This window comes from Acipenser ruthenus, chromosome 13, assembly GCF_902713425.1.
Source record: "Acipenser ruthenus chromosome 13, fAciRut3.2 maternal haplotype, whole genome shotgun sequence".
NCBI lineage: Eukaryota > Metazoa > Chordata > Actinopteri > Acipenseriformes > Acipenseridae > Acipenser > Acipenser ruthenus.
The window spans coordinates 31,147,216-31,163,822 of NC_081201.1; the positions used below are offsets into that span (position 1 = coordinate 31,147,216).

General features: G+C 40.3%; 2 protein-coding genes and 1 long non-coding RNA gene across 4 annotated transcripts; all 3 read right to left on the bottom strand.

Moving 5' to 3' along the window:
- Positions 1 to 10: 10 nt before the first annotated feature.
- On the bottom strand, positions 11 to 4,238 carry LOC117418297 (exosome complex component CSL4-like). 2 transcript variants are annotated; one of them, XM_034031201.3, is made up of 8 exons: positions 4,090 to 4,238; positions 3,221 to 3,336; positions 2,759 to 2,833; positions 2,291 to 2,379; positions 1,615 to 1,648; positions 1,419 to 1,469; positions 948 to 1,032; positions 11 to 459 (listed from the first exon to the last, which is right to left on the bottom strand). In XM_034031201.3, the coding sequence occupies exons 1-8, from the start codon at positions 4,115 to 4,117 to the stop codon at positions 353 to 355; spliced, it is 585 nt and encodes a 194-aa protein (XP_033887092.2). In that variant the 5' UTR covers positions 4,118 to 4,238; the 3' UTR covers positions 11 to 352. The 2 variants fall into 2 exon arrangements, with proteins under 2 accessions (XP_033887092.2, XP_058841084.1); XM_058985101.1 differs by lacking the exon at positions 4,090 to 4,238 and adding an exon at positions 3,949 to 4,083.
- A 2,183-nt stretch (positions 4,239 to 6,421) lies between these two features.
- Positions 6,422 to 12,240, bottom strand: LOC117418296 (phosphoglycerate mutase 1). The gene is made up of 4 exons (XM_034031200.3): positions 11,798 to 12,240; positions 9,929 to 10,203; positions 8,154 to 8,334; positions 6,422 to 7,619 (listed from the first exon to the last, which is right to left on the bottom strand). The coding sequence occupies exons 1-4, from the start codon at positions 11,934 to 11,936 to the stop codon at positions 7,450 to 7,452; spliced, it is 765 nt and encodes a 254-aa protein (XP_033887091.1). The 5' UTR covers positions 11,937 to 12,240; the 3' UTR covers positions 6,422 to 7,449.
- Positions 12,241 to 13,007: 767 nt separating this feature from the next.
- LOC117417684 (uncharacterized) lies at positions 13,008 to 15,699 on the bottom strand. The gene is made up of 3 exons (XR_009306766.1): positions 15,156 to 15,699; positions 14,193 to 14,779; positions 13,008 to 14,104 (listed from the first exon to the last, which is right to left on the bottom strand). It is a non-coding gene; the product is annotated as an uncharacterized LOC117417684 (long non-coding RNA).
- Positions 15,700 to 16,607: the final 908 nt, after the last annotated feature.

Here is a 16,607-nt window from a genome sequence, read left to right on the forward strand (position 1 = left end):
ACCACCACAGTCTTTGTTAAAAAATATTTTACTCTTATTAAATTGGGTCTTTTTTCAAACATAGAACATTTAAATCCATCAACATAAAACTTGTACTTGAACCTACTGTAAATGTACCCTGTAGTCAAGTTCCTCTTAATGTCTAAGTGTCCTTGATTGGGAGGAACAGGGTACTTTCAGACTTCATGTGACATGTTCAAAAGACACATTTATTTTTAGTTGAGTTTTCCAATAAGTAAATAATGAAGGTGTCTCTGTGGGAGGCTGTGTACTCCAGGTTCTCTGTTGAGATGCTGTGTGAGGAGGAGCCCCAGTGTGAGGCTGGCCACAGGAGAGTTCATCTGTGGTGACTTCATGCCTGAAGGTACTCTGGCTGCACTCTTGCCACCTTCCGGAACTCCTTGGCATGAGTCCTGGGGCACTGCATCTCACACCAGCTGATGGGCACCATCTGTGCCCCTGCAAGGAAACACACAAACACTGTATAAAGGTCTACTGCTAAAGCAGCTGACAGATCATCAGCACCTTTTCAGACAGAAGCATAAGCCTAACATTACCTCGAATAGGGGTCACTGCTGATTTATAGCTCTTTTCTCCACATATGTTGGACTCCAAAATGTTCACAAATGAATTAGGGCAGTTGATGTATGTAGTATTAGAACTGGCAACATTATGGGCCTAGCAGGGGATCTTTCATGAGGTAGATGGGACCTCAGAATAACTGATCTTAAAGTACAGTATTTTTCAAGGGAAAGGTGTAACATTTGGAGGTTATACGTGTAGATGATGGCATTGTTGTTCTACTTAATTACACCTTGCCAGCATTAGTCAGTGAACACATAGTATAAATGTTAGTGGAATCCTCATTTGTCAAACAAGCAGAGGGGGGCTCAATTTCACCTGTTGGAATTCTGACATAAATGTGGTGTTTTTTCACAGCGCCTCACCTGCCTCACTGTGCGCCACCACCACCCCCAGCTCATTCTCTGCTGTCGTCAGGAGGTAGTTGGACTGGACATCACCCAGGGAGATCTGTTAACAAGTTAAAGATAACACTGGGCCACTAAAAGCACACTATCTAATATTTCTAAACTAGTGTTATATTAAAAGCTCACTTGTCCAATAAGCCTACACAGAACATAAGAACATAAGAAAGTTTACAAACGAGAGGAGGCCATTCAGCCCATCTTGCTCGTTTGGTTGTTAGTAGCTTATTGATCCCAGAATCTCATCAAGCAGCTTCTTGAAGGATCCCAGGGTGTCAGCTTCAACAACATTACTGGGGAGTTGGTTCCAGACCCTCACAATTCTCTGTGTAAAAAAGTGCCTCCTATTTTCTGTTCTGAATGAACATCACCTCACACTCTCAAGTGCACACCAGGTCTTCAGACTGTCTGATCTGATTTTAAAAAGGATACCACTTTTGCTAGAACAATGTCTCCAGGTCTGAAACTTTTGTAGATCTCCACCTGAAACCAATAAAATAACAAAAGGTTACCAAACATTTACTAGGTGGTCGGGTTAGGCATAGGGGGAAACTGAGACAGTCTACTTCTATACCTATCCCAGCCAAAATAAGGAGATACACACTGTTAGCATACTTTAAAAGATTACCTTATCTTTTTCTGTTGCTCTGACATCTTCTTTTCTACAAAAAAAAGATACTGGATAGGTCAACTGGTTGGACATTTACATCAGCAAAAATAAATGTGTGCAAACGACCTTCTTTCAGTGGGTCTCATAAGGGATTACTATTCCACAGATTCCTGGAAAGGTCAGTGAAGTGTGTATAACCTTAGTATACAGGGAAACCTAAGCATGCTAGAGTTTTCTTCTTTTGTTGTGGGAGAAGGGGGTGCACAATCCATCACTGCACTAAGGGGCACATTCAACACTGAATCAGATTTTAAACAAACACAAAACAAAACACTGGTAATAACACTGATGAAGGTCCTTAGCAGAAAAGTTTTACTCAAGGGAAACCAGAAAAAGAAACAATGGTATATAAAATATAAAAAGACACAGTATTTATTACTGTAATTCAAGCCCATGGGAGTACATAACTTGCATATCCCTCGGGTCCCCTTGAATTACAGCATTGTAACAGACAGTCCATCTATTATCCTTTGTGTTGCTGTATTCAAAACCAAAAGACAATACTGTGAAGCACTAATAATGTTATAGTAAAATGTAAATTTAAATTAAACTATAATAAATATATACAAGCATTCAACACAACAACTGTTCTAAAAAGGTACATTTAAGAATAGTTGTTGAGATGCTACACTACCTTATCGTTCCTCTGAATTTGTCTTTTAGGGGGGTTGACCCCACATAAAGGATGTGAACCTTAGCAAACCTTGGGTTTATACTGGTCACCTGCGGGCCAAAGAAAGAAAAAGGCTTTATAATGCCCATAATAAAAGCAACATCACTGAATGATACAGAAATTACATTTCTTAATGAAAAGGTGCTTTAACTTAACCTAAATTGAAAAAAAACAAAAAACATTAAATATTATTAAAAACTGTCTGACTTTAAAAGACTAGCTTTGTCCATTATTCTATGATGCCTATTTCTCTTTCTGAGACAAATACCAGGTTATGTAAACTCCAGGCCACCAATTGATTACTTGATAGAAAATCCTCACACATTCACTGGGCTAACAGGGCGACAACCAGAACAATGTAGAGAACACGCAAAAAAAACATGCTCACCCTCCCACCCCACATTTGCAGGCTGCAGAGTTTCCCCTTACCTTGCAAGTTACTATGGCACCAACATCAGGCAGGAGTTGAGCTTCCGTCTCTCTCACAACAGAGATCACTGGCAGCTGTAACACAGACAAAGTCTCCATAAAAAAAGGAACTTCTCAAAACATTGAATTATCTAGGCAAAACTTACGATCCACCACTCTCATTAACTCTTTAAAATCAGCTTTTTTTGTTCATTAGATGACTACATAAAACCCTTGTTGTTTAATAAAACTCTTTGATAAGACTGGTGGTTCTCAAACCCCTTTGAAGGATTCTATTAAAACCTATAAGAAACTGAAATCTAAGCAAACTAGTTTGGGCGGCAGTCTTCAACGGTATCACACAGGATTGAGCAACCCACAGTGTGACAACACCTGGATTACATTAACCTCAGCGGGGTCTGAAATATGGATAATACGAGTTTATATTTTTGTGTACAAATTACTCTATACTCCGTTACTCACCTCTTCTCCCTCATTTTTCTTCAGCACATAGCCAGCGAGGGAAGCCAAGATATAGCCGTGCCGCGAGTAAGTTCCAACCCCCGCAATGCAGTCCTCGATGCTGCACAGTCTCTCCCCTGCAAAGATATGCTTATTCACATTTACATTCATTGCGACCGCTAGCAATCCCATTCCTCTCCTGAAACGTGACAGCTGCCCCTACACAGTTTAAAACAATATATAGTAATAGTATTGCACTGCTAAGCCTAGCGAAACTTGTAACTCGTAAAATGTCACGTTAATTTACAGTGTTTCTCCCTAACCTAGAATTTCCATTTGAAGTTTGCAATTAGGACCCATTATTTTAGCTGTGCATGTTGAGAAGGGTACATCAGAAAACTGGAAAATTTGAAAAAAAAAAACATTTAAAAAAAATCTAAAATATATTTAGTGAGAAGAATTTTAAAACAAATTACAAAATTGGCTGGTAGTATGAATAACTGCAACTCAGAACGCCTGCGTGCAAACACACATTGCACGATCATTAACAGACATAGTTTGTACAGCACAGGCGGTTTGCAAACAAGCGTCAAACATGAGCATGAACTCGTATTAATGTACACTTTGCGCGTTTCGTAACGGTGGTCTCGAGTGGAGTGTCTCAAGTGAATTCCCAAACTTGAAAACATGCTTGAGTCACACCCTGTCCAAATTATTATAAACACAAGCACAGCCCATGTGCAACTAACCATCAAGCGACCGACAGGCCATTTATACACATGTTTACAGTCTCCAAGTACTTATCGGATACTCGTTTTTGTAATATCGCTGTTTGATTCCCGAATATTTGCCTAAATACACATAATTTCAAGTTTTTCGAACCATCTCACCTGGAACACATAACTTCATAGGAGACATCTTTTTTTAAGAAGACCAAACCGTGCTCTGATTGGCTGCAACAAAGGAATCAACATGCATCATCATTGGCTAGATTGGTTAGGCCACAGGTATGCTACAGTCGCCATCTTAGGTGTGGCAAAGCTGCAAAATCCATAACATTCATATCGAACTTTAACGAGAGTTGCACCCATCGGGACCAAGTTATATGAAAACATTGCTTTATTTAAACAATTTTAAGGAATGTGTCCATATGGAACAATTGTGTAAAATGTTAAGTTGTGTGTTAAATATTTTTATTTAATTCAAATGGGACCATTTATAAGGTTGCTTTCACTAATAAAAACGGAGTAAAATAAATGTGTTTTTAAAGCGCTGGTTACCACTCCTTTAAGCCTGTTTGCTTTAGTGCATTGCCATGCCTTGCATAGATCTCAAATGGTGAAAACCGTTTTTTACAGAGCATTTCTTCCACCTAGTGGTAAATGGCCCAATCAGCTTTTAACCAGCATTAACATTATTTATTTGAAGTAGATCTTCTAATGTACCATCCTTAACTATAAAACAATGGTAGACTATGTGGTAATACTAAAGGTAATAAAGAAAAAAGCTTCTGGTTGAAATATTTGTCAAATAATCTTTAAAGTTTGTATTTAAAAAAAACATAATGAGAGGCAGTTTAGTTACACAGCAATTAGTAATTCGACATTGGTAATGCGACACAGTTAATAAAAATGAATTGTAGTACACCCATAGTTCCCTAAATCGGTTTATTAAAATGCATTGTCTTGCGTTTCATTTACTTAAGGTTGGCTTAACTTTGCATAATTGTTGTTTGTTGTTCACTGTCCCGTGGTTAAAAAATGAAAGGAGTTGACGGTTAATCAAGTAAAGCATTGTTTAATCTGGGTTTTACTTCGTGCATCTTTTATGACAAAACCTACTGCGTCGGAGGCCAGCCTGGGTATGTGAGCAGTCAGTTTTCAGAAGCAATACGTTTTTCAATGCTGCCTTTGTAACTGATGGAAGCGTCTTTACCACTGAACAAAATAATCAAATTTGTTTTAACAAGTACACTGGAAACCCTGATAAATCAAGTTTACTCCAAAAAAATGAGTAAACTCATTGCCTTAATATAATTAAATTTAGCTACTCATTTAGTTTTTGTTAGGACAACTTTCTCTGGGGCTGACTAAACTCATAACTTGTATATTCATGTAACTTAATCCATTTGAGTTAGATTTACTTTTTAATAGTCAAGTTAGTTTGAACATTTTTATTTCATTTAAACAATAAAAAGTTAGCTGAGGCAACAGAATGTGCAATCAACAAGCTATTGTATTAGCTGCCAGTGGAGCACTTCTGCTTATGCGATTATAGCAGTATTTACATGTGCTGGAACTAGGCTGATGCAGAGATGCAGACATAGCGAGAAGGGAGGGAGGTCACAGCTGCAGACTGACCACCAAACAGGGGTGGACACGCACAACACAAGAACACATGTAAGGGAACACAACACACTTGTGCAACCGCACATATAAAACAACAACACAATAAACAACAATTACAAAAATAAATTGTACAAGTGCCGCAAGGGCTGATGGGAATATAGTCCCCTGATTCTACTTAAACCATTTACACAACTTGAACAACTAAAGTAAATTTGAATGTTCAACTAACTTAAAACGGATGAGTGTTATGAATAAAATTTGAATTTTTAAGTTATTGTAACTTGATTTATTTAGAATGACTTTGGGGTTTACCGTGTAGTTAAGGCCTACTTATTTAAAGTGATCAGATCATTTTCTGGTGTTTTAATTTGCTCTGAAGAGTGTGGCCCATTTCAGGCTGTTCCTTGTGTAACTTGCCCTGTCTATTGCTAAGGAAACAGTCTTGCAACAGAGAGATGTGGTCCAGTTTGCATTTAAAAAAAAAAAACCAAAAAAAAAACTGAGAGGCAGTTTACAGTTACACAATAACGTGCTACATTTTGTTGAGTGCATTACATTTAGGCAGTTTATATTTGGAATATTTGTAACCAAACATACATGAGCAGAGGTTTTTACATTGTTATAAATTACTACATGTACTGTAAGAGTATAACGATTCTAGTCTTGAACTGCACATATGAATATTATTTAAATAGTATAGCTATGTTAAGCCAAGTTTAAACAGGTAAGCACAGTCTAAATGTTTAGCACTTTGCCAAGGTTTTAAACTGCAGCCTCCCCCTTACTCACAGGGGTTTCTATGTTTTGTCCGACCCCTTTATATCACCACAGCCTATTCTAACTCAAATAAAATAAGGCATTTAACACAGACATCTACACAGAACACATTTATTGGATTTGCACAATAGTTTCAGTGTACATTCAAACAGTGCATTACAATAAACCATAATCCAAGTGAAGCCATCTTTCTCTTAAGAATCATTGGCAACAAATCCATGCTACCACTTACTGTAAGGGTTGAGATAGAGGCCCCTTACACACTTACCAATGTATGGAAGCTGGGATACAGGGTCATACAACAATCCAAACACTCATATACCCACTAGCGGAGCTGGGAATAAGGGCTTTATACACACACAGTGAAAGAGGGCTTAAACAGGGAGCCCCTTAACACACACACACACACACACACACACTCTCTCTCAGCATGTAGACAGTCGAGCTGACTCTACACACATGAATCTGTGGCCCTAAAATACGTACACACAAACAGTAACACTACAATGTAAAGTTAAACTACAAATAAACCAAGATACAGGATATATAGGAAATGGGGCCTGTGACTACAGCTCTCAGAGTATGGAGAGAAAAAAAAAAAAAAACACTCCCTTTGTCGTGCAAGCAGCAGGGCTGAGCAACTGCAGTGGCCAAATACTAGACATCCCAGGTAAAGTTTAACTAGCATGTGTAACTACGGAAACAGCCACTGAAACCGTTAGTAATGCAAAACCATGGGAACAGTATAGGATGGGATGTACTCAGCGGTTTTTATTAGCACCTCCAAATGTGTACATGCACTTACTTCTTTTCCTTTGGTCTTTCCCTTGTAGATGAGATGTTCCCTTTTAGCGATGCTGCTTAATCCATTCAGTGCAAAACATTTATACATAATTTATTTAGCAGTGACACTGACATTATTTTTTAAACAACAGATCCTTCTTCAAAGTGCAGTAAAAGCTAGCAGCCTGTGGAATGGAATGGTATGGAATGGGGTTTAAACTCTGGTCCCAGATATGTGCTTTAATTTATTAACCAACCCCACCCCAATCTCTAGCCCCCCTGAGAACTGTAACAAAGTGCCCCCTTCCACCCAGATCCTGTTCTTCTCATCAGGGCTGCCCTTTACTTTTTGGCCTTGCCCTGGGCAGCCACTGCTTCCATGGCTTTGCGCACGGTCTCCTCGTCGCCCAGAAACTGCATGGGCTTCACTGGCTTCAGGTTCTTATCCAGCTCGTACAGGATTGGGATCCCTGTCGGCAGATTCAGCTCCATGATGGCCTCCTCCGACATCCCTGCCAAACCAGAGAATAGGGAATGTTTATGCATTATGGCTCATAAAGCATACATTTCAGATCAACACATTTTAAATGAAGCCACAACAGTGCTAGTACAGTATTTGGTATGTCCCATTTTTTAAGCAAACATGTTTGACTGCTGGAATGGTTATAAAGTTAGGTACCACAAACACTTCTTATAGGTGTGGTCAAACTACCATTTAGGCAACTTGCACACCTCTGATCACTAGATATCAGACCTGGGGTCAATTCTAATTCTAATTACAATTACAGCAGAATGTTTTCTGAAATTGTAATTACAATTTCAATGCGATTTTGTTCAATTACAATTATGCTGTTGAAAAAAACATTTACACTAAAAAGTAACAAACGACACACATTAACATGTTTACTCTATTTGTTCCAAGCAATAATCACAGGTACAAATAGAGAAACATACCATATAACTTATTTTTTTCAATCAAACGCGGTCACCAAAAGTGGTTGAAAATACACTGCCAGGAATACACCTAGCTATTGACAGGTACATACCTTCCAGGTGCTTGACAATGCCCCTCAGGCTGTTGCCGTGGGCTGCGATCAGGACCCTCTTGCCTTCCTTGATCTGTGGGACGATCTCCTCATTCCAGAAGGGCAGGGCGCGGGCAATAGTGTCCTTCAAGCTTTCACAGGACGGCAGCTGGTCCTCTGTCAGGTCTCCATAGCGACGGTCCTAGGGGACAAGAGTAGGCAGAGGTCACAAAGGAAATTTCTAAGTGGGCACAGAAACACAAGCAAGCATAACTGTTTATTTCTTAAATTTCACCCAAGGTTCAAAGGGTGTCCTCCTGGTCAAAGAGTCTGTATTTGACCACCTGTACAGAAGGACCCAGCTTCTCTATAGTGACCACTGAAAAATACCATATTTAATATCCAGGATATAAATACAACGTGTCAATAAGGCCACTTTAGATATCCATCTGTGATTATAAGCAAGTTACATTTAGCACTGCAAAGGAAAACTTATGCATTACTCAAACCAATAAAATAAAAAAAATAAAAAAATAAGACAACACAGACAGACTCTCTACTGCAGTTCCAAAAACCAACACAATATACATTGGTCAGCATAGCTCACACATTTAACAATTGAATATTTCGTGCTCACTGCTGAACCAGAATAGATGAAAAAACAAAAATGCCATTCAATACAATTTGCAGTACAAACTGTCATTTGGCCCTTCTCCAGGGATTGTATTTTCAAAGTTGCTGTTCCTGCACAGATATGTCTGTTAGCCCCTCTTGCGACAGACACACTGCCATCACAGCAGTTTCCTAATCACTCCGATGTTTGCGAATAAAAAGGCCCTTTGGCACAGAGAACTTCAGACTTAATTGATGCCCGATCCCCCTCCTCTTATTTGCAGCAACACATTTCAAAGGACCACACTTTGGCGGCTCCAAAGTTGGCTGGCTGAATGACCGAAGGGCTCTTTTCTCTGCTCTGTGTTTGTCAGGGATCCTGCCGAGTTGGCTCTCCAGAAAGGTTTCTCAGCAGCTTTTGGAGGTGCTCGGTTCTACAGACATAAACTGCCTGCTGAGCTCACATCTTGGTTTCAAAAACAAAATAAAATCTTGTTACTGGTAATGTTTTATATTCTATGCTGTTCAATCCAGATTAATCTTTTTCATCTCAGTCTGGCTCACAGCCATGAAGCCTATAATGATCACTGAGGCACCGCAGTGCAGCAGCCAATATGATGGAATGCTGGTTTCCATGACGATGACCTCATTGACTGTCCAAGTGGGAAGCCAAACAGCGAGTCTGCTTCACATCGATTAGAAGAGGGATGATACTACGAAAAATTCACAACAGAGTTTGCACATAGCAGAAAATCTTATATTGCTTTATACTGCTTGTAAATTAAACCACAGAGTTTTTTGTTCATTTATTCTGCATTCCCAAATCTTTAGTTTTGATGTTGCCATATTTATTTTTTTCTCAATTCACTGCCCTGAAAAAAACTGTCCAAAAGAAATAAATTAAATAAAAAATAAAACACAGGATCTTACTTATTAGTTTCCAATATATACATCAAGCTATGTTTGCCAAGTACAAGTTCATCTGTACTACTTAGATGAAGGTGCACATAACTACAGATATGCTACTACTGTATGCAAAGAGTTATAGATTACAAGTATCTGAAAGAAACAATCAGTGAAACGGGTATGTTCATGTTTCTGCCCACCAAACGGCATGTTTGATGAGAGCCCAGAGCAGCATTTTCCCTGCTGCCTCTGAGAAGGTGGCAGTCGCGTGGCCTTACCTTGCTGATGGTGGTGTAGTAGTCGTGGTCCGAGTCCATAGGGGGAGGAGGGACGTCGAAGGAACGCCTCCAGATCTTGACCTGTGCCTCGCCGTGCTTGGCTGCGGTCTCTGCTTTGTTAAGGCCAGTCAGCCCGCCGTAGTGACGCTCGTTCAGCCTCCAGGTGCGGTGCACCGGCAGCCACATCTGATCAATCCCGTCCAGTACAATCCACAGGGTGCGGATTGCCCTCTTCAGGACCGAGGTGTAGCAAATATCAAACTCGTAGCCAGCCTCTGAAAGAGCAGGGAGGAGAGTAACACATTTAGGTCTAAAAGGTCCGACGATCAAGGATAGACCTGAATACAGTACTGCTATACAAAAGGTTTTCCAATCGGTATTCAAATTTATTGTTACACAGAAACAAAAACAAACAAATCTGAAATCAACTACTAGGGAGCTGTAACCAATAGGCCACACTACCTCCCAAAGAATAATTGTGACACAGACTAAAAATGGTACTTGGTTCTCTAAAAGGGAAATATCTTGAAATTCAAAAGCTTTGACTCAGACACCTCAGACTGAATCACTGTAGATGTGTACAGCGTTGGCCCTGCTGACTCACCACTGCCACATCTTTGAAAACGTTCATGATTTTGCATCTCTGTGGCAGCACGTACCTCACATCTACTGGAAAATTACTGAGTCACAGATGAGGAGTGGCCCAGTGAAGAGAGGGAGTGTGAAGCAGAGAGGAGGGGAGGTGCCAGTGGCTAACAATGCAGCAGTGAGGTTGAGAAATGGCCTGCTTAGAGGTTGGGTTAAGTACAGAGAAGGCAGGGCCAGATGAGGTATGGGGAGGAGCAGGTGATAAATGGGAGAGGACAGACTGGGAAGGGGAGGGAGACGCACAATTCTAGTGGTTCACAAAATGTACTTCAAATGAGTTTATATTGGTCCTTTTATCTGCCACTCAAATAACTAAGTTGATAAAAGGTTCTTGATAGTTCCTCATCAGTCCTGGATATTTGTTTCACTATCCTCCCCTAGCCAGATCCTCGGAGCCCTAAGAAACACATTTGTATTAAACTGAATATCAACCTTTTTATAAAAGAAGCGTCTTTAAAAATGAAAAACACTGTACTATTACTATGAAGGTCAGATTAACCTCTTACAAGTAGCCCGAGGTGTTTACTAAAAGTATTAGCATCAACAGAAAGGCTAACACTACACCTGCCTATCCTTGTAATTAATCTTTCTGGTCTCATTGACCAAAAGCATGCCACGATGAGTGTGTCACACACTTACGCCTTTAAATACAAATATACATGAATCTTTACCGTTATTTGTGGTAGGCCGGTTTTTAAAAAATATTTTTTAAATACTGTACCTGTAATGACGCAGATTAATATATAAACATTCATCTCCCCATCCCTCTGGGTAACCGTCCTCAAAAGCCATATTTTATTATATTTTCGGGACAGTAGCCGGATTAAGAAGGCTTTTCTTTCGTTTTATATAAATAAATACATAAATGTAGAGTGTAGACTTGTATTTAAAGTAATAGAGAGATCTGCGATATCTGACTTTTTAAACTGTTTCCGGAATTGCAAAATTAATTTCAAGAGTAAAAATTACAAAATGTATTTCAACGGTAGAAAAACGTTATGTTTATTTGATCTTTCAGCTTAGTTACCTAGACCACCCATAAACCGGAACCAGGCGGGTTTAGTACTAGCTTCTTAATTACAAAGCAAAACAGTCTATATTTTTTTCTCTTTTCGTGTACCTTTTCTTACATTCTCCGATATATAATTTGAATCCATCCTAAATAATAAGCGTCATCTACACTAAATGATTATTACATATAAATGATGAATTCCACGGCACCTTTCAAGGCCTGTGACCCTCTCTTCGCCTCCTCGGCTCCGGTTTCGCTCAGGTCTGCGTCGAACCAACCACAGAAGCGGTTTTCCTGATTCCAGTTGCTCTCGCCGTGGCGGATCAGCACCAGTTTGTACGCGGCCATCCTGCGGGTTTCAGTGGTGGAGATTAGAGATTTCAAAGAGAAACGGAACCCTGTCAGCCGGGGTGACAGTCTTTTCAATGAGAGGAGAATAGTTCTCTGCTTCCTTGTTGTACAGAAGGAAATGCCTTGATTTTTAGATGTTCGGATCCGCTAGGTTCTACCCTAGGAGCTGCCGAAGATGTCTTAGTACCACTTCCTGTGACGGGTCTGGACTGACTGCAGCACCTGCAGTAGAAATCAGCTCTTCTTTCTGCACGTCAGCAGCGCGCGGGGCTGAACCAAAGCAATGTGACCTTCAGCTACCGTACATGTAGTGCGTAACCAGACAGCATGTATCAATGTCTACAATATAGCGTCCCCTCCAGTTACTGTAAATGTGTTACATACTGTAGCGTATCTGCACTACGCTTCACGTATTGGTTTGTTCGGCAGATATACAGTACTTTTCTTCAATAGTAACTCGTCTCGAAACCTATGTGTGGACCAATGTATTTGGTAATATTAGTTAATATATAATAAACATTGCGTGTGCAGATATAATACACCATGCCAAAATTATACAACCAAAAAATCTGCAAATCTTCAATGCCCTGCATTCTGACAACACTGGCTCAACACCGCGCTAAGGAATAACTGGACATTGTGAGATACTATAAGCATCATTTGGCTTGGCCACAGGCTGTTGTCACTATATTGCCAATAGAAACCTTTGTGCCATTTATTGAAACGGAACCCTTTGAGTTAACATACAGAACAAAGAGTCGTTTCCTGGTATTAGTAGAGCAAATAACTGTTATGTAATTTGCAGTAAATGCAGCGAGCGACACCATGTCTGACACGCTTTTCATTGGACTGCAGTTGTTACTGCTACTTGATTAATTGAGGCCTGTAATGGAGGCAGAAACAGCGGGGGGGATAGAAGAACAGAGAACAGACCAGTGATTCTAGCTATTACAGTTCATAGACCTACAGTATAGATGAAGAGACCTGTGGCTGTGCAGGATCAGTAGAGTAAGAAACAGGTCTTTTGTCAGGGAGCTGAAGGGTCAGAGAGAGGAGACCCATCTGGCAGTGGCAGTGTGTACTCAACATGTTTTAACTCATTGGTTCCCAGTGAGCTCATCCTTACAGAGAAATTAAGATCACATTTTAACCACCTTGATATCAGATTAGCTCCAAAGCAAATAGATTTGATAAGCTGTGACTGAAGTGCAAAGTTCCCTCCACCTTTTTGTAAGTGGAATAACGAAGATGTTTCTTACTAATTTTGGAAAATGTTATTGCACAGGAGCAGTACATCTGTGTCTGCCCATTCCTATTCGAGTGATGACCAAGGTGTGTATAAATAAGTACAATAAACAGAAAACAATAGGCCACAAATAACAGGCAACATTTAAAATGACATCATTATTTTATTTTTCCTCATGAGCTGTATTCTAGGCATCTCTAACTCTGTTCTTAATCTTTTATAAATACAAATAAATAACATAATACATACAGATAATTTAATAATACTTTAAATATTCCTTTTATAATATTCAAGTAAAATATTTTCTTTTAAAAATCTTATTACACATTGGCATCATCCCAGTTGCACTGTCCTCATTTACTGATTCCCCATTCCAGTTCAACCCTCTAAATTCAAATTCACTCCAGTTTCCAGCTTATACAAGTTCACTCCATTCCGCCCAATGCAGATTATCTTAATTTTCCCATTCCCAATTCACGCCTCCATTCCCGGTTCAACCAGCTGCTTCCTCCTCCCAAACAGAGATGGCCGAAAATGCTTCTTCCTCCGATATCTTCGCAACTGATCAGTGAAGTCCTGGTGAACCATCAGCACATAGCCACAGGGCTTACAGAGGCTCTGAGGAGGAAACCTGCATTGAGAGCTATGTCAAATATGGACCACAAACAGAGAGTGTGTCACTGGGACAGTCTGAACCATCAGCCACTGGTTACATCCAATGTCACATCAACCTGGATAGAGCTAGAGTCGGACAGTTCATTGAACAGGGAATATACCCAATGTTTTTGTTTTTTTTGTTTTTTTTACCTGAAACTGGGAGTATAATTCCTTGTAACCTCCCTTCAGTATATATACCTACGGGTAAAAAAGTTGAGGATAAACATTCAGGTTTCGGTCGATCTTCCATAGAAACCGACATCTGGAAATAGAAACAAGACAGAGAATTAAGAGAGAACAGGGAGCAGTGGGGAGAAGGCAAGAAAGAAGGAGGACCTGGGAACACTTACAGCCGAGTTCCCCTTTCTGAAGAGAACTCGCAGTGGAAGATGAGCAGGGTTCTTGGACTGGAGCTATCTTGTACAGTGATTCTCCCAAGAGCACTTTCCTTCGGTGTGGCTGGGGTCGAGGGACTCTCCTGTAATGCAGTTCTCGTGGAAGGACTCTCCTGCTCAGGTGCAGTTGCGGAGGGGCTGTCTGACAGAATGGGTTTCATAGGGGGGCTGTCCTGTAGCATGACTTGTGTAGATGGACTCTCCAGCAGCTTGGCTTGTGGGGAGGACCTAGACAAAGCTGGCTCCTGAAGCAAGGCAGCAAGGAGCTGAGACTCACTATGTAGATTCAAGGATCCCTGTGTCTGCAGATCTGGAGGTACTGCCAAAAAGTCAAGGTCCTAGTTCTCACCCTGCTGAAATCTCCAATCAGGTTTCTGTCTTCGGCCACCAGGTCTGGCATATCCACTGGGGAAGCCTGATGTCTGGACTGTACCATTCGGAAAAGGGGCACCTGGGTGAATGAAGTGGAAACATCAGACTCAGGCAGGAACCATAAGGAGCTGTTTCAGTCAACCATCGGGAGCAGAAAGAAGTGTTGCACCCTAGAAATAAACACAGTAGCAGACTCAAGACCTTCATTCAGAAAGGAATCTACCTAACCCAGGATTTAGAGCCCAGGGATGCTACTCATATGTAAAAATACAAAATGCACTATGTTTCAATGGCTGAGTGTTAAAGTCTATAACTATAGTAAATATGTTTGGCCCAATTCTTTTAAATACTGCAAGATTTACACCACTAAGATCCTGCTGTTCTCAAATTACAAAACACAAGAGTACAACTACATTTGTGCCTGTTCGGACACTGCAGACTGTGCACTGGTTATTTATAGAACTGTGCTTCATTTCTGCACTACAGTCTCAGCTGAGACTCATTCCCACTGCCAGACACTCAGCTCAGTCAGCTCTGCAAACTCACTCTGTGTATCTCTGGATCGCTCTCCTGCGATGCTGCTTTCCAGCTCTGATTACAGCACTCCTCACTGTCAGCTCTGCAAACTCACTCTGTGTATCTCTGGATCGCTCTCCTGCGATGCTGCTTTCCAGCTCTGATTACAGCACTCCTCACTGTCAGCTCTGCAAACTCACTCTGTGTATCTCTGGATCGCTCTCCTGCGATGACGCTTTCCAGCTCTGATTACAGCACTCCTCACTCTCTGGGCTCTTGCTCTTTCTACCTCCAGATTCCCATTTGTTTTTGGGTGCAGTCGGGCTGGTAAACATGCTGGACAGTTTAACTCGACATTGTCTCTGTAACGCCAAACTACACACTCAACCACTTTACTATACAATTCTTACATTCTTTCTCCATACACCCTCTCCCCCATCAATGTAGCAGGCTCACGTTTTCTTTGTCTGCTCGGGATCCATTCTCTTCTTTCTTCAGTTGATCTCTTCCAGACTGCTTTCTCTGTGATTAGAGGAAAAATAATCTAAATAAATAACCTTACTGAGGCTCTGTAAGGGAGTCATGGCTGTCTATAGATCAATATGTACTTACACTATTACAATATATGTATATTGAAATTGTTACAAACCTTTCTTTTATTTAATAATATACACAAGCAAACATTTCTAAAAATGCTATTAGATGGATCTGTTAGAGTACGGTTAGTCAACATTTTTACAATATTAAATAAATATCCTTTAAAAAAAAATACTTACCAGTTTAGTCATAGAGTTTTTAGGACTGATACGCCTATGGGGAAAAAGAACAGTTTATAATATTAAAAAACTACATTAGGTTTCAATATTATTTATTGTACAGTTTGTAAAATACATTTTTATAGGTTTCAATATTATTTATTGTACAGTTTGTAAAATACATTTCTATAGGTTTCAATATGACTTATTGTACAGTTTGTAAAATATATTTCTATTGAGATATACAAGAAAGGCATGCTGTGAAGAAGTGATCAGCTGCCCCCCCCCCCCCCCCCCCTCCCCTACCCTCGTTAGATTTGAAGGAGTCAAGGTTCCCCCAACCCCTCTTTAAACTGCAGCCTGGATTTCACCAGGATTCATCTTGTTTACAAGGGTGTCCTGGAAGACAGCATTGTACCAGACTCTAGTACTGTCCCTGTTTGAATTGCAGTATGGATCCCTCAAACTCCACTAACACCGACCACCACATTCCATCCCAGCTAGCCCAAGCCAATAACATTAAACACTCAGGCAAGGCTGGCAAGCTTTCCAACTTCCACGGCGGCCTGAACACCTGCATTGTAGTGGCTATGATAAGGGTGTAATGATGATGCTGCTGCTCGGGTCCTGCAGCTTGCAGGGGGTCGTGGCACGATGACAGCAGTACATTATTATTATTATTATTATTATTATTATTATTATTATTATTATTATTATTATTATTGTT

What these genes read in the sequence shown, in the direction of transcription:
- LOC117418297 (XM_034031201.3), bottom strand. Translation starts at nt 4,117, where the DNA reads ATGTCTCCTATGAAGTTATGTGTTCCAG. An exon ending in GTGCCATAGTAACTTGCAAG is followed by an intron (nt 2,380 to 2,758) that starts GTAAGGGGAAAC and finishes TTTGGCCCGCAG; the next exon opens with GTGACCAGTATAAACCCAAG. An exon ending in GGTGGCGCACAGTGAGGCAG is followed by an intron (nt 460 to 947) that starts GTGAGGCGCTGT and finishes GTTTCCTTGCAG; the next exon opens with GGGCACAGATGGTGCCCATC.
- LOC117418296 (XM_034031200.3), bottom strand. Translation starts at nt 11,936, where the DNA reads ATGGCCGCGTACAAACTGGTGCTGATCCGCCACGGCGAGAGCAACTGG. An exon ending in AGGGTCACAGGCCTTGAAAG is followed by an intron (nt 10,204 to 11,797) that starts GTGCCGTGGAAT and finishes CTGCTCTTTCAG; the next exon opens with AGGCTGGCTACGAGTTTGAT. An exon ending in CATTGTCAAGCACCTGGAAG is followed by an intron (nt 7,620 to 8,153) that starts GTATGTACCTGT and finishes CTGGTTTGGCAG; the next exon opens with GGATGTCGGAGGAGGCCATC.